Source organism: Apteryx mantelli, chromosome 5 (genome assembly GCF_036417845.1).
Source record: "Apteryx mantelli isolate bAptMan1 chromosome 5, bAptMan1.hap1, whole genome shotgun sequence".
Taxonomy (NCBI): domain Eukaryota; kingdom Metazoa; phylum Chordata; class Aves; order Apterygiformes; family Apterygidae; genus Apteryx; species Apteryx mantelli.
Window position 1 is genome coordinate 43653937 of NC_089982.1, and position 23331 is coordinate 43677267.

Below are 23331 nucleotides of genomic sequence, written 5' to 3' on the forward strand. Positions count from 1 at the left end.
CTCAGTATTTGTCTGAAATTTCCGGACATAGACTCTAAGGTGCATTCACTTTACAGGTGGTCTGCACGTGCGCAATAAACCCAAAGTATCACCAAACTGACTACAGATACTGCCTGAAATGAGGCAGTGGCTCCCACAGGTTCAGGAAGTTCAGATCCAGGCTTAACTTTATTGTGATTATAAGAATTTTTTAATTATCATTATTTGTTATTACTTGCTAATACAGAAGTTGCATAAGGGTTTTAGGAAAAGTATTTGAATGGTATAAGTGTTCTAATATTTAGGTTGAACTACAAAATGATAAATAAGATTTCTTAGGCAGTAAGGATCTGATACAGAACATATGGTCTGTGGAAGGTGCCATTTCTATAAGTCTAGTAGCAGACTACATTATTTTATAAAGGAAACATCTTTGACAATCTGTACACATGAAAAAGTTCTTGGTGTCTGGTTTCAAATGAGAGAGAAATACAGTAATACTACCAGATACAAGAGAAAACATATACGAGCAACTATGCAAAACAAGGACAAACATTTAATGACTCTTGACACCTTTACTATTATATCATTAAATTCACTGATTATTTGGTTTCCAAAAGCAGTATTACATTTTAATATAAAAGTACCAATACAAGCACATACTCCACTTTGTGATGACACACGCTTTTTCACCACTGGAAACCGAAAAGGTATTGTTTTCACAAATGCAAATTAGTAGAATGATTTCTGTTCCCTGAACAAAGCTCCTCCCACCCAATTTCACACTCTTAACAGTCTGCTCGCCACCAGTATGTATGTGAAACAACAGATGTGTTACGAGCCTATAAGGACAAACTTATACAGCAAGGCCTTCACAGAAAATTAAATGCATTAGAATTGATTCTAGTCAGTAATAAGAATACCTAATTACAATCTGATCCAAGTGCACATGAAAACTTTAAAACCTGTAAAAGAACTCCTCACATACAATCATCCTGAATTTTTATTCTGTTCCATTTCAGCTGGGTATTTCAAAAACATTGAAAGACAGAACCTTCACCCTTCCCAAATTATGCACTAATTGATTTAAAAATATTTGTATCGGGTATTTTACAATTGATATTACAGATGATACACAGTGGTAGTCACCTTTCTTCTTCCCAAAGGCAATGAAACTGCTAGCAAAGAAGCTTCATTTTTTTCTACAATAAATTAAATTGTGCAGCATATAAAAACTCCAAAATATTCACATTTTAACCTCTCTTTTAAGCACATAAAAGTCCAGATTATTTTCTCAACAAGTTCAATTAAGCCATGGCTAAGCAAATTTCTTTTTAGTACATTGTAGAGTGTAAGGACAACCACAATGGCATACTTACACAATAATTGGACTAATCAAAGCTATATAATGTTAGCGTTGTGAATGAAGTAGTGTTGCTCATCAGCCTATTACAAAAGAGTTACTGTAAAATCAGCCTACGTGCAGCATCACTTCCTGGGCAAACAAACACAGATAATACAACAAGCTTGAAACACTGCCAAGCTGGCAGACTGGCAGCACAAATTATGCAAAGAAACAGAAAGCCTTCAGTAGATTCAATACAGCTTGGAGCATAAGAATGATTAAGCGTTTCTGTATACAACCACAAATCACAGTAATGAATCAGACTAAAATTTCCAATAAGGGACTTAACTGCACCAGCTGGCCTTCTTCAGCAGTGTTATAATGTGAAATGATGACATCCTAAATAGTGGCGTTTGCAACTTTTGCACAATCTGCCCAAAGCAAATCCTTTGTTTTGCTTCACTTTTTTTCTTGAAATAGTAATAAAAAGCTGCAGCACCTAAAGATACAGAAAAGCTACAAAGTCAGTTTTTCTTATTCTCTTTTCTTTTCCTTTTTTTCTCTAACTGAATGAGAGTGAGGCTGTTGCGACTTATGGTTAAAAACTCTCTTTCAAAACTGCTCTGATTACTTAAGACAACTACCGATTTGCAATTACAATTTGCATTTTTTTTAAATCAAAAACTTACTTGCAGTAGGTCTAAATTGAAAACTCTTTTGTTTTTATAATTCATATATTAGGGAAGAAGTTAAGTGCTAACAAAGGAATCAGCATCCATGAAAAACAGCAAAAAAATATTATTTCTTCAGAGAAACAAATGACCTCTTCATCACTTGATGCATTCGTGGTTTCAAGAGGGGCACAGAAAACCAGAATCCAGAAGGAATATCTACAGCACAAATATCATTGTCATTATTCTCTGCTTAAATGCATAGACATCATTTAAAACACAGTGAACTGATCTACAAAATCTACAGTCTTTTAAGACTGATTTTCATCTACCAAATTTAACCTTTACATTTAACCTATTTTTAAACTGTTTTTTCCAAAGGAAGCTCACTGCCAGTCTGTGCATCCTTTATGCAACTATGTCTCAAGCCTAACCTTCATTTTTAGCTTTTCATATTTTAACACTTAATTGATATCCAAATGTATGGAAAACATTTGTGAGGAACCTTGGAATGTAAATTATATTTCTGAGAGTCCAGATTATTTCTGAGAATGAGATCTACATCCTTCAGAAAACTGGTTTTAAAATCATTATTGATAAAGAGAGTTAAAATGAAAATTTTGAAAAGATTAAATATGACTGGGGATTAACCCCCATCTTCAAAAGTGATAAAAGCCTCACCAAAAGTTGAAAATGTATTTATAACTTGAAAATCTGGCACTCATGTTACTTGTTAGTCTCTAACATTTGTAAACTGACAGTCATAGTAAAACACCTCAAATCTCAAAGTATGATGTTCTGAAAATGTCATACATGTACATGTGATATATACATATATATTTCTGTGTACACACATACAAACACTCTCTTCTTATCCAATGTGCCTCTCACAAATTGGACTTAGTCACTTTTTATGCCTGGGGACATTATCTCTTCAGTCATGCAGTACCACAGAACGGGAACTGAACAGGTTCCAGTTCACCTTCTCAGTATAATCATTGTTACAGTCCTGTAGCACTTGAAATTTACTCTGGGTTTTTATCTCATCATCCATCACAGGGAAAGGTTACCCAATCCCATGTTTCAGGGCCCAGCATCCATCATTTCAAAGATGAGATGGAACATTTTCCTCATGTTACAGTGTTAAGGTGAACACAGTCATGGAAGAAGGACTTTTGGTAATCAGGCTCATAAAAATAAGTAGTTAAATTAAATTTTCAACTTCCTTGTTTCCAACATTCTTCAAAAACATTGTCAAAGGGCAGGAGTCCAAAGCAAGATAATGGACTAGATCAACCAATGATTTGAACCAAATCAGCACTTGGAAATGTTATTTAACCCAAAAGCTTAGAGGAAACTGTAATAAGATTAAGTGCTAACACAAAATCTATCAAACTGTCCAAATATCCTACCTTAGTAAGTTAGATGGATTAAGTGATACAGCATTTCTTACAGCTATTAGCTTCTGTGAGTCTATAATAAAGTGATGTTCTTTAACATGCTTTAATAGTGAAATCATGCGGTGACCTAAAGAGTGCACCCACAAGCAAGAATACTAGACACCTTCAGTTAATCACTAAATTCAGGACTTGTTCCCCACAGGCTTGGGGGCAGGGAAGAATTCTCCCTAAAGCTACATGCATTTTGCAGAACTCTTAAGAAAAAACAGAGGAAACCTTTTACTCAGACAGCACCCATCACTCACTCTTTAATTCTTAGACTAGTGAATGCTATATCATTGGGCCCTTTACACTGTTTGTCTCCTACTGAGCTTCACATTTTATACAAGTCCAATCTGCACACTTCTCTGAAACCTGCCTTGTAGAGTTCTAATACAAGAACAGTTATAATTTTATTTGATTTAACTTAGTTAAATGCCTGCTTGTTATGACATCTGTCCATGACTAGTGAATTACTGTTACTCTTGACTAAACAGACCTTGCTTTAAATGCAGCTGGGATTGAATGCAAAATCACCAGTCTGGCACTTCACAGGTGGAATACAAGTCACTTTGGCAGGGAAACTATGGCATAGAAAATTTACCAGAACAGCTGGAACGGTTTTCATTTCTACCTTTAGGAAGATCCTTAAGCCTTATATTTAATTGCCATCTAGTAAGCAAATCTAGTAAGCATCTAACAAGCAAATACATGATAATCATCCCCCCTTGGATGTTTTTCAAGATGGGGCACAAGTAATTTTTTTTTTTTGTCAGTTCTGTTCCTCTTATTTCTGGCTACACACAGAATTCTTCTTAGAAACTGGCTAAAAACTCAAATTCCTTCTGTTACTTCTTGTCTTTGTCCTGGCAAATCATATTCTGTAATTGGAATGCTTTTACTGTGATCAAGTCACCTCTTCTACATTAATCTTTAATAAAATGGATTAAATTTTTAGAACTGCTCATATCATCAGAATCTATTGGTTAGTTAGTATTTATTGGATATCAGTTACTGTTAAAGATGATCCAAAAAGCTGTGCATCTATACAACAGGCAATTCTTTCCTCTTATGCACGTGTTACCTACATTCTTAAACTGATGGAGGTACATGCTGCTACTGTAAAGAAGAAAAAACAACAGTACAAAAACAAGACAAGGATGGGACTATAAACGAGCATAAGTCATAGTCTGCAAAGAGAAAGAAAATAAAATATAAAGGCATACTCACAAGCCAATGATCCTTAATTACTAAATATTTCCCTAAAGACTTCCTATACATAAAATGTGGAATAAAAGGACTGGATTTTGAATATCTGAATTGCGTTACTATTCTTTCCTACTCTGAATCCTAAGAAAAAAAAATAGAGAGAGAGAGAGAGAAGTTGTTGACCGAAAAAACAATAGAAAGAACAAGTTGTGGTTCCTTATGGTTCCTTATGCAAATAATAACTGTGGGGCTTTAGGCATTTTAATTTTTTCCAGCAAGCCATAGATACAACATGCCACAGACAAGTGAGATCTATTTCTTCCGCAACAGAGAACTATTGCATTGACTTGCACATTTTACATTAACAAACCAATGCAAAGCATTGCAGGACCTACATAACATGTGGGCAAAGAAAACAAAGCATGATGTATGGCATGGAATTCAGAACATGGATAGGCCTACTTTGCCCTAGAAAAATGACTCACCTATCTAATGTGTTGATTTATGTAATGTATCCAGTGAATTCTACTCTGCACATTTTTTTTCGCTTATTGAAAAAGAGACTTTATATTTTATCAGATTCCACTAGGATCAATCAATATAAGGTTAGTCACTAGGTTCTAACATACCAAGGACATTCAGATTTACTTGGATAGTGATTTTTGGCCCAAAACTGTGTTACAATTTTCTGCATTTCCACAGCTTATAAACAAAATACATTTCTAAATGTTACTAAGCAACTCAACATTTTGCCAGTTTCTTGCACAGTAAACAGTCAAGTCTTGGAATGGACTGCCTAATGACTGGGTCTCAACAGAACTGACCTCATTTGTAATTTGTCTGCTGCAGCTGATTTGAGATAAAAGCAGCAAGAAACATTTGAATTAGAAATAGATGGGGGTTTTTTTCTTTCTTTCTTTCTTTCTTTCTGTCACATATTAGACTTAAACATCTTTGCTTTGACAAACAAGCAGTATCCAGAATGAATTTCACTAAAGGCAGTCCTCCTGAAACCAAAGCACTACAAACATGCCTATCGTTCTGCTTACATTTAAGTACTCTGCTGTATTGCAACTCTACTCCCTTTTTCAAGTTTTCAGGAGTCCTGCTCTACACCTACACCTAACTTATTTGCTTAGAACTTTATCTGTACACTGCTTGGCTTAGTAAAATAGCCTATGATTCACAGGATGTTATTTTTAGAGCAAATTAAATGATGTGTCACTTCCTATTATAACTGTCTGTTTCAAATATATGACAAAGTTAAGAGTATTTATCTGGACTTGCAAATCTATGATAGCTTGTCGCTGGACTAATTTTTTAAACTTTTCTGGGCCTGGCTAGCTATCAGCTTTCCCTGAGTTTCTCCATGCTATGATGTCACCACAAATTCTTCCTCTCTTTCTTTGCTCAAAATGGCAACCACAAAAGCACAAAGAATTAAGGTTTTATCTTGACCACCTGCTGCTCTGAGTATATAAAGAGTACACCTACAAATTACCTACCTGCAATCCTCCTCCTTTGACTCACTCCTTTAAATTTCCCTGTCCAGCTCTCTTCCGACTGTATATTGAAGTATCTTGCTTCCTCTTCCCCAAGCTCACAAGAGTGAGCTCATATTTCCTAGCTGTTCTCAGTACAACAGATTCAAATAATTAAATCTCCTGAAAGTGATTGAAAAAATAAAGTAGGCAAATTTTTATGACAGCCTGCCTGTGACCATAACTTTCACATCACCGTATCACAGTACTGGCAAACCAACACTCCAGTATTCTACAAGGTGTATATGTAACTGAAAGAGGTATATTCTGAAGCATTTCATTATTGCATGTAGAGATATTTTATCTTTTTTCTCCCATAATGCCTATCATTTAACCCATAAAGATAAATGTGAAAGCACACAGGGATTGTAAGACACCATTTTCGCAAAAGTTACTATCAATCTCTGGAGTTTCATAGAATCAGTGAAAAATTCTATTTTATACTGGACTTTGAATGATCTGTTTATCATTCAATCTAGTGTAGGCACTAGCTACTCCATTCCCACAGCAAGCCACATAGAAGTATTTGGATGAATAACATCAATATATACATACTGCATGTTTCCCTCTCTTAAAAAGTACTTCCTCTTTTTTCTTAGCACACAACTAAGAATACAGTACACAGACCAATGCTTCCAACACAGTTATTACCAGCAGAGATGCAAATGCAGCTAACTTTCTGCTATCAACATAAACCTGGAACCTCTAACAATGCGCCCATACTTTCTAAAGCACTGATATACCAAGCTGCTCTCACAACCAGTGATCTACAACACTTTTGCCAATCTTTTTTTCAAGCACTGTTCAGTTTTTACAGGACAGTAAATAAATGAAGCTCATTGCGTCAGGATACTGCGGCACTGTAGAAGCTGGCTAGAAGAGGATTTGCCATCTTTACAGTCTCCTAGTAAAAGAAACAAGCCCCATGTGCAACATCTCAAGACTCAAGATGGGAAACTATCATCTCTGCTGCCATGGAAATTGAAAAAATAGCAAACCATAGGCCTGCCCAGACCCACAAGACTATGAAAAGGACAGTGAGATGCAGGGACTAGTTTTGAAGTCATGCAAAGACAAACACAATGCTGCAAAAGTCATCTGCCCCTCATACTAGGTAAGGATTTTTGAGGTCTGTCCTGAAGCTTTATGTCACACTATTTCAAATGTTTCATGAGAAGACTGAATAGCAAGAAAGCCTGTAGCAAAACGTTGCTGTAAGCTGTAAAGCCAGAACTGCAACTTGAAAACTAGCATACTTCTGAACTTTGTGGAAAAGACTATTCAATTCCACTTTGTACACCAAAGTTTTACTATTTTTAATATTTCATCCACATATTTTCCTTCTGCTAAATTTATGAGTGGAATTCTTTCTATATTTGATCTTATTAAAAATAACATACTTGACACCTTGATTTATCCTAAAAAATGATTGCAGTTCCATTACAAAACAGTTTTAAAACATGAAATCATAATTCTTGCACCTAATTTTCATGTCATTTCATTAAAATTATCATTAAATATTTAGGAATATACTCAAAACATTCTCCCTCTTTTTAATGAAGTAGATATAAAAATTAAAAAGCATAAAGATGACTAATTTTATAGTAAAATATAGGCATTTAATTAAAAAATACTTCTCACTCAATATATCTGCAAGTTTTCATGAAACTACATGCAGTGTTATCAATTCCTTTAAGCGTGAAAGCATTCACAATAATAATAAGAAAAGTCAATAGATAGATCTACTCTATTATCAGTTAGAAAACAAGGAATCACGGACTAAGTGACCTTTTTGAAAAAAAGGGTGAGCCTTACTGGCTGTGCACAACATTCTGAAATTTTTTGTGTCTTTGCCTATTTCTTTCAGATATTCCGCTGCAACAAAAGCATGTCTTGAGCTAAAGAACTTACACAGAGGTAGAGAGACCAGCGTACAAGACAGTGCTTGTGAATATGCTATTCATATTGTCACGTCACCACACTACAGAAGCACCACAGAAGGCATGATGAAACCTCTTTAGGAAGAAAGCACAAAGCAATGAAGTTCTCCTTGAACCTGACAGTCTGGCAGAATAAGGGGATCTAAGCATGAGATCCCTGTCCTGGCTCAGGATAGGTATGTAAAGAATGGTTTAATGTAGTTTACAAGACAAGACTTGCACTGCTTACTACAATGGCTAATCATCAAGTTACTGCCATGCCTAACTTTTCCCATTATGAGTTTGTACTATATTCAGGCAGGCTCTACCTCCTAAAAAAATATCTTTCTGACAGAACGTCAAGGACTGTGGGAAGAATAATACAGGTGTGAAGGCAAACATCAATACATTCAGTAATTGAACAACTGTATGCAGCTTCACCTAGTCTAAGAAAGTTTTCAGCACTTACCTGCTGCATGTAGACTTAACTTTATTGTTCACTGTTTCCAGTGATGCGTGTAATACTTCCCAGAAATCTAAACATGTTCAAACAATTGCACTGTCTTTTCAGAATTGACAATGTTAGATAGGGTTTGAGTGCAGTCAGAAAAACAGGTAATAGTTTAACAGGCAGTTCTGCATGTTCTAGTTTTATATAAGTAGTGATGGAGTCCAAGTAATGTATAGCAGCAGGACACTATCACAATCATTATATTTATTTATTACTGGTACAGTTGGTATTTCCTTGAATGTAGTTATATCGGCAGCTTATGCTATTTAGATATGCACAACCTTTAGTTTACCATACTGTCAAAAAATCAAATATTAAACAATCAAATCAAATCATGCATGCATAATTACTTCTAAGATCCACTCCTACCTTGCCCAAATGTTGTTAAATAACTTAACTAATTATAATATATTTATGGTTTACAGTCAGTCATGAAAACTATAAGACAGTCTGTAGGATTAACTTTTAAAGTATTTACCTGTGTGTAAGCCTTCGGTGACTAATGCAAACAGCAGTTTGTTGATCCTGTGCAACACAGACCTTATGGCGACTGCATTTCATCTTTAAACATGGATCTTTAGCCGGATCTAAAGCTAAAAATAATTTTAGAAAATTGTTAACAAATTATCTAGAAACATACAATTAAAAATAAAAAACCCATCACACACATAAGACACACCAATTATGTAGGAGAGGGCTGGCCTGCTACTTGTACAGCATGCCAGACTGCATGGCTCTGATTTTCATCAGGATAAAATGCAGCACATTCAATGATACACCAAACTAAACTGTGCAAAATTCCCTACCAAGGAAAACAGATCTTCATGAAACATTAAAAGAAATCTGTAAACTTTCATACAATCCCACTGTTACTTTTTATAAAAATCCTAAGTACCCTACGCAGCTCTCCCCAGTCAGCATTTGTAACAATGGCAATCAAAGGCTGGCAGTTTTCACTGTAGCTGAAAACACTCTTCTGATACTAGAATTTGCAGACTCGTAGGAAGCTGGCATGTCCACCATATCATTCAGTGTCAACTTGCCAGAGAAAACACTTTTGGAATTGGATTCTGTTGCCTACAGTTCTCCATCTCAGTGATGTTACTTCCAAACAGAATTAGGTTTATAGTAAGTTTTACAGCTCAGAAGCCTCAACATGTCTGAAATCACAAGAAAACTGTTTGCCAAAAAGTAATGAAAATGAATTTAGAAAGGTAAATGACTTTTGATTAGGAGTGTGGAGCATTTGTTCATGCAGATGTCAGCTGCCACATCTGCCAGATGCAAGATGTTTTTAAAAGCTGTGAGCCAGGATGCTAATAAAAAAGTACACTCCTCCTCCTCAAACCATTTCTTGTCATTCCTACTATGAGAAAAGCCATGTACTAAGCAACATCACACAGTAACAGTTCGATAAGATATAAATGGTGATATGTTGGTCCTTAAGCAAATTAACATAGAGAAGAGGAAGAACACCCATTGGCTAGGTTCTGCTGTTGTGCAGCTAATAAAGTACTCATCACGACATTCTTTTAACAGTTGCCACTTACTCCACCATAATCCCCAAATACAGGTATTTTTACCTCAAAACTAGTTTCTCTTGCCTGCTCACTAAGATACAGCTGGGTTCTTCCAATTCAGTATTCTTAAATGGTCAACAGTGACACTGTCTGAATTTTTTCAGAATTTATAACTCAGAAGAGATTTTAGTCAAAGAAGAAGTGCACTACAATATGCAGGTAAGTGATTTGTATGACTCAACCCAGCCAGGCTGCTGGCACTGACCAACTCTTGGTTCTTGAATCAGCATTTTCCAGTTTCCTAAAGAGCTCTTTACCCAATTAAAACAAAATCCTGCTAGAAGGAGAAGAAAAGAAAGTTAATAAAGGAAGGAAGGAAATCAGAAAGTTTTCCACAGCCTGTAAGCAACAGAAAATGAGATGTATGAAATAAGAAAGAAGAGCAAAGTCAAGCCAGTAACAAAAAAGATAAAGTATAAAAAGAAGACAAAGCTAGGGAAGAAGAACAAATGAGACTTTTGTTATTCCAGTTCTCAAGGTCTGTCATTCCTTAGATACAAGTTCTATCTATAGCTTTCTAGGTCTGTTTTTTGTAGCCGGTCCTTTGGTCTTTAATCCACACTCAGCATGAATTACAAATACTAGTTTCTGGCTACAATACCAGAAAAGCTAAATATTTTGTTACTCAACATTAAATTTGTATAGCATATTTATTGAGTAAGCACGCCTACATGACAATACAGAAAGGTCTAAACTTTCTGACAATTTATGCTCTCACAAGGAACAATTAACTTCTCCCTTCTCTGACCTCCATAGAGTCTTTCAAGTAGAGCTAGATATTCCAAAACTAGCTTTTGGACTCCAAGGGTCTCCTTATCATTCCACATGGAAGGGCTTTTCTTTTCTTTTTTGAAATTTGCCTTTAAAAAAAAAAAAACTTAGAAATTTTACACCAAAGCCTAGCTCAAAGAAACACCACTAAAAATCCTGTATTAGTGAGTAAATCGCAAAATCAATAAGAAAGCTGTGAACAACCAGAAGTTAGTTTTCCTCTTCTTCATTTTAACATATTATTGTCCAGCCTTTAATTACATGTTCAGAAATGCTCTTTCCCCCTCTTTTTCACTTTTTTTTTAAATAAAATGTGTATTTGTATACATGTTTTCTGAAAGGAAGCTTTTGTTTCTTCTGTTATTCATGATCAAAAATAAACCTTTAACCACAACTGTATGTGATTTATCAGTTTAAACTGTCAAGTGTTGTTAATGTAAGGCTGACTAAGCAAGCAGCCAAGAAATAAGAACCAGGGTGATCATTAATTACAGTTTTGACAGATGATTGTGTGGTGCTAAGTATGATTAAATATAGTTTGAAGCAGTGACTTTTTCAGGTTTTTTTATTTCCTTCTTAACAACATATTCAACTGTGTATAATATATACATCATATTATCAACAAAACCGGAAAGTGATAGAATCATAATATAATAATAATTCAGTGCAGACTGGAAAGAAAGATCTTTACATCGTAAGACAGACAGAGATAGATGCTGTCCTATTTCAGGTGCTTTTTATTTCTACAACAAAACAGCCATAAATCCACAATATGAGTCATTCTGCTATAGATAATAAGTCTGACTACAAAAACTCTCAACAAATGGGAAGGAAATGCAGCAATAAATGACTGAACTAGGATAACAGAATTAGAGTTGAAATTAAGGAGAGAGTATTCAATATCCTTCTCCTAGATACTTTAGATTTTAACGTCCAAGGCAAATATTTTCTCTGCCTTGAGTCAGGCAGAATGCTCTTTTGCAAAACTGAATAGTTTAATGGAATAAAAATACATGAGCAGGAGCAATCGGGAATCATTTAAAGATGCTGAATGTAGTACTAAGCAGGGAACATGAGTATTTCAGGAAAAGGAATGAATGGAGGAGGTCACGTAATTATTCCATTCCCTGACTACAATTAAAGCAGGTATTTCTTGAGTTCTTGGGACTACAAAGATGTATTTTGATGACCCTCAAAATTTAGTGAGCCGTAATATGTCATTCTGGGACTGTTATAGGCAGAACCCAACTTTAGAATCCAGAGACAGTCCTGAGTATCACTTTTTTTTTTTATGGCAATATGAAGATGGGTAGCAAGCTAAGGAACCTTTTTTATTGATGAAATCAGAATAACTTTATTCCTAGAAAAGAACTTCAGGGGCCAGAGTTGAAGATTCCAAAAAAAGCACATGTAAGAAATTGAAAGTATTTTAAAGTTTTAAAATTCAATGCAAGTCCCAGAGATCTAACCAGAAGACCAAATTAGAAAATAGCCTTAAACACATAAGTATTGATAGAAGGAAGCACTAAATTGTGAGAAAACTATCAGAGAGAAAATCTGTTGGGAAGCAAAAGAGACCATAAGAATTGCATTGGGTACTGATTCTCCATCAGGTTCCTTAACAGATATTTTCCACCTAACATAAACCAAGCTGTTCAGAATTATGTGTTAAAACCATATTTCTGAGGAGAACCTCACTTACAAATTGCACCTTTTAAATGAAAGTGACAGGTGTCTACTGGTGAGAACCTAATGATAGAAATAAGTTGTGCAGACAACAAACTATCTGCAAAGCAACCATGTTCAGACTAAGCTGCGTTCTGTCCATTTTTTCCTCTAATAATTTTCTTTACAAAAAATAACTGTTTACAAAAAGGAAGAACTTATTGCTAAATCCAGCTAACTGATAATGCAGTCTGTGTCTAAGTATATTGTTTGTGGTATTTACTATGAAATACAGAATTCTGTTAGGATTGGCTGTTTCTTTAAGAGACAGGGTTTGTTTCGTAAAGCAAAGTGAAATACAGAAAAAAAACCTTGTGTTTGTGTATGTGCACATGTGTATTTACAAGACACATAAAACTTTGTCTTGTCAGCTTTGTCCAGCTTCAGAGAAGTGAAGAATGTTAAGGGACGTTAGATGCCTTCTTTACCAAACAGACCTTGAAGCATGTATCCATGAATTCATTCAATTCCCACAGGCAGCCCGTTAGAGCTAAGAGTTGTTTGGTGAGTCTGAATATGAGAACTGCATTGAACATCTCCAAAGGAAACCACTTCCTGGACTAGACCGGGCCTTCTTCTACTAGAGGTTTATATATACCAAGCAGAATAGAAGCCAGAAAATACACTCAATTCTGGAGTTTATCCAAATTTCACACTTACAGAAATTTAATCTGCCAGTGTTTGCTGATTGGATTATTATAGCTGTTGCATTGCAGGAGACTCTTGAGCAATTCAAGCATGGCATTCATTCATAAGAGAGCAAGCATGGCTACCAGGCTGTGTTAGTAAAGGGGCTACTAGGTAATCTGAGGGCATAAACCAGCAGGGCCGTGAGGGCTAAATTAACACGGTCACCTTTAGATTCAATGGCATGTTCAACACTCATGGACATGCCACAGGCATCAAGTAGCTCAGTGAATTGCCAGACTACTACTTTTTTGTCAGCTGTGAACCCCCTACAGAACTCCTTTTTTTGTTTCATGTGTGATATATGGCCTCAATTTTTCAAACGCTTTTTTGGTAAATTTTCTTAGTTACTGAACCAGCTTTAGTGATATAGAAGCAACAGAAGAACTTAAGCCCTTGGACATGTTTTTTTGAAAAGCCGCAGTATCTTACAACAGAAAGAGACAGACCATATAAATCACTGCATAAAAATATGGAATTCAGGAATATGGTAAGTCAAGTACTTGAAAAGTGTCAATATCTGTTTGCACTCGCACTGTAGCTTAGCAATCCGGGGAATAATATACAGAAAAAAATGGTGCCAGAAACTGCAGTTGTTGTGGCACAAAATTTATCTGTGTATTTTTTTCCACAGGTATACAATGCGTATGTTTGATTTTTTTCACAAAGCTATTACTGCAAACACTGTAGATTTAGCAAATTTTCACTTCAGTGATATATAAAATATTGTACCTCTGAAGCTATGATTGTAAGTAGTTTGAACTCCTAACTGGAGATTAAAAACATGTAACTAAATTAAAAAATTTTACTTTACATTTGTTTTCTCAGTCTTTAATACTAATAATTTTCAGTAATTGCAGTGGCTTATTTATACATACACACACACACACTTTCAAAATACTGTCAATAATTCTCACAGCAAATATATTACTTACAAGGTTTGTAATGTCCTCTTTTTTCAGGCAGGGAACAAACACTTAGCCCAAGGCCTGGGCCTGGGCAAGCCTGATTAGAAGGCAGGTTCCCACCTTCCATTTATCTCATTTTGCTAAACTTCCCTCCCTTTTTGGTGTTTGCTGACACTAATGTCAGAACTGTAACAGTGAAAGCTACATACTGTTTCGGGTAGAGAACAATCATACTGAAAGGTGTAAGTGAGGTCTTATTAATGTTTCTTAGTCTCCAACCTGTCGTTCCCAATTAATATCCTTGGTTTTATAAACTGGTACCTTTCAAACTAATGATGCAACATATATTTCACTGTCATGAAATGATAGTTTCATTCACTACTACCAAATTATGTGTGATATTATTAGAACCTGCTAACCATCGAGATAATGACAGCAAAAGCAATTATCAAAAGCGATTATCAATTTTTTTAACATTTGCAGCCTAATTCGGATGATTCGGACAACCAGAATCTAATTCTGATAGCTCATGCATTGTTCCTGGTTGCAATTTTTAAGTTATAAATGAACAGCTGTAAATCAGAGCACTACAGCTTTATAACCTAATCTGTGAAATAAATTAGTAAATTATAATTGAATTCCATTGAATTCCATTCCATTTTTTATGCAGAACATGATTTTTTATGATTTTGCAAGAATCTTATTGTGATATCTCATCTTTTTTAACTATGAGAGTAAATCTGATAAATTGTAACATCTACTTTTTCTCTAAAAATTTAAATTGTAAAATAAAATTAATTTGCTCTCCCTGCTGAGAAATCATGGAACAGAATTAGAAGCATCTGATGATTTTTAATAGATGGATATGGATTTGTTATCCTCACATCCTGCGGAAGCAATTACTATACACAAAACTTGATTCAACTATTACTAATGGATCTATTTATTTACCACTCAGATTTGGAAGAGCAATGCAGTAAGGCTTCCCATCATCTCTTCTGTAAGTTAATTTACGGCTAGCAATCCCAGAAACTGATATTAGCCAGAATGCCATTTCCATTGAGAATGTAATAAGAAACCAAGATTAGCAATACCTAACATAGGAATCCTCTTAACGGGAGCTCTGTGGCAGAAACCACAGTAAAGTACCATTATTTCACAATCTGTCAAGTGCATTCTGATATGTGCCCAACTACACTCTCCATTCCCAGTAAAATGAATGGGAAAAAAGGTTAAATACAAAGTTTCCAGACTTAAATTCTCCTGTTCTCCTCCTCCAAAGTTCATGACTCATCACCGATAGGCAAAATAAGAATCAGCTAGACTTTTGCTTACTAGGCTTAGCAAAACCTAATCTATGTTGCGAGTGTTCAATGAGTGGATTAATTCCTCTAGTTTAAGAGCTAGCTGACTGCTTCCTGCATATGAAGATTTCACATTCACATCATACAAAGCATGTATAGCTTCAAACATTTCTTATTCAACTGTCCAAAATGACACTTGCTCACAGAAAATGTTGACAATGCAATCTGCTTTTAGAAATATAATAGCAACATGCTTTCTTTAAAACTCAATAGGCAAGCATATACAATCATCATTAGAATATTTAGAATTATTTCTAACTATGTTGTTAGACATTTATCAGACAAATTATTAGAGAATTAAATTTCCTAGATATGTTTAACAATATTTAATTGATGAATCTGGGCATTTCAAAATGCACTGGAATAACAGAAATACAACTGCCTAACAAATTACATTAATTTGGGAGGGGAGGGAAACATAAATTACCTAAAGGCTATAACTAAAATATTAATAAATTAGGTCAAATGCCTAAGTTATAACCCTAGGCACATAGATACCTAAAAGGGAATGATTCATATTGCTTGCTTTGATAAACCACCTCATTCCTGAAGCTATCTAAAATCAATCAGTCAGTGCCTTCACTTCCCCATTTTGAAACAGTGATTTCTCAGCTCCTAAATTTCTCACTCAGAAGTGTGTTGGGTCTAGAGAGATGAGCAGGAGCCTACCACCACAATTTCCAGAAATGGTAGCGGGGAGGGCTGGACAGAACAGATAAATATTAAGTTGGTATTTTCAGCTTACACGGAATCCAGATACATGTTTAATTACTGTAACAGAGGTGGTGCCGAACATTAAGGGCAGCCTAGAAATTCACTTTCCAACTTGTGAGCAAATGCTTCAACAAGTAGGTGGCTGTGTATAAGGAAGGTGCTCCTCTTCCATCCAAGAAGTGCCTACGCACAAAAATGTGCTTAGAAGTCTCCAACCTGACTAACCAGTGAAGCCTCAAATCAGGCATACCTATATACTGCATATATATATATTTTTTTTGGGGGGGGAGGGGAATATAAAACTTTCCAACCAAGATTTTAAAAGTGATTAGAGATTCTGAATTTCTCAAATATTGGGTGCCTAACTTCAGACATTGTAGAAACTACTGAGCAGTCCATTCCTCTGTTTAGTAGTATCTTTTAAGAGATCACTATTTTGGTCCTCAAAAGGTGAGGCACCCCAAAATTGCTAATCACCTTTGACAATTGTTGCCCAGGTTCCCAATCAGAACCAACTGCATTTTTCTTTTTTGAATGGTTAACAGTAATGTTTTTGTAATTTCTAAATTATAAGAAATTCTCCCCTCAGAAATATTTGTGAGCTCTGCCTCACAAACATTCCCATAATAATTTTTTTGTGGGTCTTCCTTGAATGGTTACAAGAGAATAGCTTACCCACAGTTCAAAAGCTGATGTAAATGAGTCTACAAAATGAAAGTCAAATGCTACTCTTAGTTATATCTACACAAATTCAGAAAAAAAAGGGGAAGATCTACAAAATATTTATTTCAAACAGATATATGTAGTAGAAATGCATGCACCTACTGAGCTGGCATCTTTCAAAATCTGAGCAACTTTAGTGAAGCACTTTTTTTTCTTTCTTTTTTTTTTTTTTAAAGCACAATGTCTACTTCCTTGATTTGGCTGAAAGAAAGAACTGCTTATGGTTATTTGAGAATTCACAACACTACATATATCATTAGCAAACAGGTGAGCACTAAATTATCCTTTCCTAAAATACTAAATCATGATTTAGAGACATACCGGCTGGATCAAAACTGACTTCTGATTTTTCTGGCTCAGACAATCAGTGGAAAGAAATGTCTGCATTCCTACAACAGCAGAAAGACATCTACTTAAAACTTCTCCAAACTATTATCTCATATACTAAGATGACTGCTACTGCAAAACAACTTGCAATAAGATGTTATTTCAGTCTCTAAGAACTGGCCAATTTTTGTACTTGATTACATCTTTTTATGTTAAAATAAAGACAGGCATTCTAATCAGAAAAACAAAAATTTTTTGAATGTAATCCACTTTATCTTCTGAATTTTTTACAGAAAGTAAAACAGAACCCAGTGGACTATTTATATGAAGTATCTAATACATCAGCAATATACGTGTGTGTGTGTATTTTAAAGAAGTCTAGCATAACACAAAATAATCATAATAAAATTGAATGTAGATCTCCACATAAAATACATTCTGTAAAGGCTTCACGAAAGCTAAAATCACACCATTGTATAAATCCTGGCTCAGACAAGGGGTCTATGAAAAGTTCTGTGGGCTTAAAATACTGAAGTTAAAGGAACACCTCTAATGCTTTAGTTATATACTGTTTAAGGATTTTACAAAATACTGTTGAAAGCTAACAACCACAAAAGTAACTAAAATTTCTAAGTAGATATAAGCTGCCTTTAGGAAAAAAGAAAAGCAAAAATAAGAATTTATCGTTTGCAGAATTATGAATGTAAAGAAACTGGACCTACTCCATTAAAAAATCACTGTATAATGTTCCCTCACAGGGCTTCTCTTGCATCCCTAGATTCATGTTTGCATGAAACATTTCAGGTTTCTAAATTGAGAGATTCCTGTAGTTTGGGAATACAGACAGAAATTCACATGTTCTGCAGTTACTAGCTTGCAATAAAGAAGTCTACAACTCCAGTCAGTTATGAGCATGCACCTGTCTCATAGCTGTCAATAGCTCACATAGTACAGAAGACGAAGAAGTTGTATATTCTCTGTATGTTACAGCTAGAGTAGATAGTAGCTAGGAGGGAACATCTGAAATAAGGATTCAAGTTAGTAACTTCAGAGTGAAGGAGTATGCAATACTTCAAACAGAATATTCCAAAATTAAGGCTGACATTTCTCTGCAAAGGCACTTTGACTCAAAATAACAATTTGAAAGTTTCGATTTATTTTTGTATTAGCAAATAAATACAGAAACCCAACTAATGAATACCAACAAGTATTTACTAATAACCTGGGTTTATTCTGCCACAAATATTTTTTACAGTAACAGTATTTGTGTTTTATCTGACCTATACAGATAATTTCTGAAGTTTTAGGAAGTATTTTTCCTATTTTGAAATTTTTAAAGTCGTATTTATCCATCTTATAACCTATGTTTCAATATATAAGGCAGTCTGCTTGTTTCCATTCACGAACACACTTTTATGAATGAGATGTCAGCGTAAAACCTATGACTTGGAGATGACTCTTACTGTGAGAAAGTCCTGATAATTTAAAATGAGACCTGAGATGACACTCATCAACAGCATAAGGAAGTGCCATTTACTGGTGCTCTCTCCAAATGAAGAGCTCACAAAAGTATAAGTTTGACACAAGCAACAGCAAAATATATTAAAAAGACAGTAGAATGAAGTGGCAGCAATTCCTTTGCAAAATAGGTTTACTAGATGAAGATAGATGGTGTCTCTTTTCTTCTGAGGCAAAATTATATATTAATGAGTGGCACACATACTGCAAAAGAAGAGAAACCTGAATATATCTGCATATTATGTAGTATATAAAAGCAGAGTAAATGCTACTGAAGTGTGTGTTTCATTTTTTCTATTGCTATTTAAAATATTTAAAGTACAGTTCTAAAACAAGATCACAGAAAGTAACTTCTGGATTTGTTCTTTATTTTGCCTCACTTTCTCCAATCAAACATACTCAAGGTCCATATAATAAAATTGTTTTTACCTACTGTCATGCACATTCTAACATGAAAAGTCAAACTGGGTTCTCATAGTTTCATGGATGGTAAATAAAAGCACGATTTCCATTAGCTACTCAAGATCTTCAGGCACAATTCTGAAATCCTGCAGTTCTCTCTCTGTACTCTCCACAAAAATACAACAATGCAGAGTGTGCTAACAGGAATTTCGAATGTTAATTACTTACAGTATGCAACTTATTTGTCCTTGGATTTATGTTCTTTACAATATTTTAAGTTAAAAATTAGTAAAGAGTTATATTTAGGTAAACTAGGGATAAACAAGATTGCAGAAATACCCAGAAAACAAGCAGAAAAACAGGTTTTTAAACATAATTTGGCTAAATACAAATGGGTCAAAGAGGTGGCAGGACAAAAAGGCAACTTCAAATATCTAAAATGTGCTAAAAGAACTGTCATTCTTTTATTCAGGTTCAAGAAAAATTAGCATAGCCTTTTTTCCTCTTTGTTTTCTTTTTGATTGGATTTATTATGCTAATTCTTTTTCTTTCCCCTCCTCTTCAAGGTATCACCACTGAGCTGTAAGTAATGTGATCTCTAATGTCATGATTTTGATGACTAGCTCTGTTGGCCATTTTACACACTTTCTTATTAAATCCATATGGCAAAGGAAAGAGACCATTAAGTCCCTTATCAGTAGACCATTAAGCGAGCCCATAAACAAGAAGCAGCACTAGTACGCACCAGAACATTGCCAGGCACACAGTCCTCAGGCACTGATGGCACCTCTGCCTCCAGTCTGTCAGCTGGGACATCAAAGCACAGTAGACAGGAATAGAAAGGCTCTAAAGTTAAGTCTTCCTCAGAAGGGATGTGCAGGACTAAAGTTTAGCAGGTTTTAAGAAATTTAAGGGTACAGTTCCACATAGCCTTTACTCAGCATACTGCAAATTTAAGAAGCTCTTGTGCTCTCCCTCTAGCCAGTCACTGTAATTCTGTACCATGCTTCCACCTTGCTAATGTAACTGCTTGTGGGTCTGAATGGCTACCTGATTCCATGATCTAGCTGAGGTTAAAAATAACCTTTTTTAATTTATTTTATGACAATTCAATATATGGCAGCTCTACAGACCTTGGATGAGGACATAAGAGAGGGATGGCAGGGGAAGCAGGAATGAGGGGTTAAACTAGCATTGCTACTGAAAGCAAGAAAAAAATCTTATACTGTGGGTTGAGTTGAGCCTCATTAAAACTCCTTTATACAGCCTTTCTTTAAAACAGCTGTAAGAATTTAGAAGCCATTTGCTGATTTTACAGGAATAAATAGCTGAAACAATTTGAGAACCACAACTAGAACAACATATGTTTATTATCCAGTGAACCAGAGTCAGGAGCCAAAACTGAACTATACGGGAGAAGGTGCTTGGGTAGTGTTACCACTGTAGAGAAATTTATGAAAGAAAGAGGAAAAATAATACAGAACCACCAAAGCACAGCATCACATATAGAAGAAAAAAGCACCATTAAAGTATTCCTCAGACTTCAACGAAAAGTCTTTCCAGTCAAGGACTGGCTGAAAGAAGCACAAAACAGCGAGAAACTAACAAAGGGTTTGGCGTATTTTCTAGATGAACAGGATTCCTGAAAAGTATCTAAATACCTGAAACCGGAAACTGTACACCAGATTAAAATATTGGTTTAAATAAAGAAATGGAACAAATACTTTCCTTTTTAGAGTGATATCATGAATTTCAAAAAGAACAGAACTGAGAAGCTGTTACAAATATTTCATGCATATTTACTATTCAGACTAAAGTATATTTAAAGTGTTATGTGACATAATTTAATTGTAAAGTACTGCAAATTACCTTGGAAGTGAAAGATATACATTTCTAGTTTTAAAACATCAGTAGTCTTTGCTCTAAAAGCTAGAACATGAGTGCATATAAAAATGTAGCAAAGTTAAATCAACACGTCTGTTCTCACAATCTTCAACTAATGGACCTTCATTAAACTCCCTTATGATTTTCCACAGCTTACAAATGAGTGAACCAAATGATTGTATTCAACATGAATTTAAATGGTTTCAGTTCACAGTATGGAAATGCACAGAGAGATGTGTATGCACATATTGCATATCCTTGGTCATCCAAACTATTATAGAACTAGGTTGATGGAACATAAAGAGCTAAAAGGCAAAAACCAAAATTTTGAAATTGCTTCAAAATCTATTTCTGCTGTGAAATGATATCTACAATATTTCTGCTGTAAACAGACACCTAATATAACCTGATACTATAAAAGCCAAAAATAATGTAGTGGAAAGGTCTAAAAGAAACACTATAAATATATCTACAAACCAACTATAACTTCAGGGTGTTCATCCTCCATGGAAATGTCATTTCATATTTTATCCATTACATGAAAATACTCCACTGTTCCTCCAAGGTATTTCTATTGAGTAAAGGAAAACAGCCTCTGTGCTTTAAGAAATTACTCCAGTGTCTTTGTGTATACAATGTTATTCAAAAGCTACACCCTCCAAGCTCTACTACTGTCTGTATTCTAAAAATAAAATGCACTAAAAGTATGATGTCTATTTGTGTCTGTTGTAAAAGTAGTATATGAAGTAAAAGTGGTAACAAGTTTCAATTTTATTTTTTTAAGCTTGATAAAACATACCACATTCTGGACATCATTTTAATAAAAATGATTCCAACTCTAGCATCTCTTCATTTGTTAACCTCCATGCAACATAACAGCAAATGCTTTTTAAAGCTACATTAAATCTACTAAAATATTTAACTTGAAATAGTCCAGAGATGCAAAATATCCTAATTGCTTCTTTCTAAAACTACTGAAAGGACAAAACCCTCCTTTGAGCAGCAACTAAATATGATTAATAGAACATTCAAATTTATTTAAAAAACAACACTTCTCCCACATTGTCTTTAGCAATATTACATTATGAGAATATGTGTGTGTTTGCAAAAGAAAGGGTCCAGCAGGAATAACTACTCTTTGGACAAATATCACAGGTTGCTTTAAGGAATGGCACTGGTGAATTGAAATGCAGCTCATAATATTTTTTGGTTTCTTCAAATAACTTACATTTCACTGCAGAGTTCTTAGAGTAAACAGCACTATATGTTTTCATAGTAAGGCCTAATCTCCTGGAATGTTGGCATGTTTCCATATAACCACCCCCAATTAATACCAACAGAATTACACAGATCTGTCTATCTGAGCAATTTTGACACATTAAACCATACTAACATAAAAATGCCTTTCAAAATAGACCAAATTATAGAAGAGTGAATTAAGAAGCTATTAAAACACTCATTATCAGATGAACATCCCTATTGATAGCTTGAACCATAGACTTTTCAAACACTACAGCAACATGTTAGAATTCAGATTTGGTTTCAGATTAAAGATACATTTTGAAAAAATGCAAAGAAAACTAGTCCGTATACAATAAATCTCTAAAAATCTTAGGAAAGATTTTAATAGTCACAGAAATCTTAGGAAAATAAAAAATATGTATAGCCCACAAAGACATGTATGTATGTGAAGCACTATTTCCTTAAAAATACCACCTGCAAGTGAATATGGTTGTTAGCTAAAAATAATTTCAAAAAGGCCCCAGTACATTCCTGATTTCCAGCAGAATATGGACACACAAAAGAAAAAATATAAATAAAAATAATGACAACCTCTCTGCATGACTACTGGTGATATTGAGAAGCTGGTACGTGTGTACCAGATATCTACATCAGACACTAAAAGAGAAAGTGAAGTGACAAAGATCAAATGTTTTTTAAGTGACAACAAACAGTTTTGGAATAGCTCTCTTTTTACTGCCAATGAATCCTATGTAAGACACCTAAGTATATAATAGGAATAAAGGTATCCCCTGAAATGCTGTAGTTTATAGAATTGAAAACAAAGATATACAGACAAATATGCCATCAGCAGCCCTACTATACATAGTCAG

The 23331-nt window shown here is 34.8% G+C and overlaps 1 protein-coding gene across 2 annotated transcripts in view; it reads right to left on the reverse strand.

Moving 5' to 3' along the window:
• The window catches only part of SPOCK3 (SPARC (osteonectin), cwcv and kazal like domains proteoglycan 3), a 243138-nt gene that overhangs the window by 116764 nt on the left and 103043 nt on the right, over nucleotides 1-23331 (reverse strand). For both annotated transcript variants that reach the window (XM_067297890.1, XM_067297889.1), the window contains exon 4: nucleotides 9093-9207. In XM_067297890.1, coding sequence (XP_067153991.1) covers nucleotides 9093-9207 — 115 coding nt within the window. The remainder of the gene's footprint in view (nucleotides 1-9092; nucleotides 9208-23331) is intronic.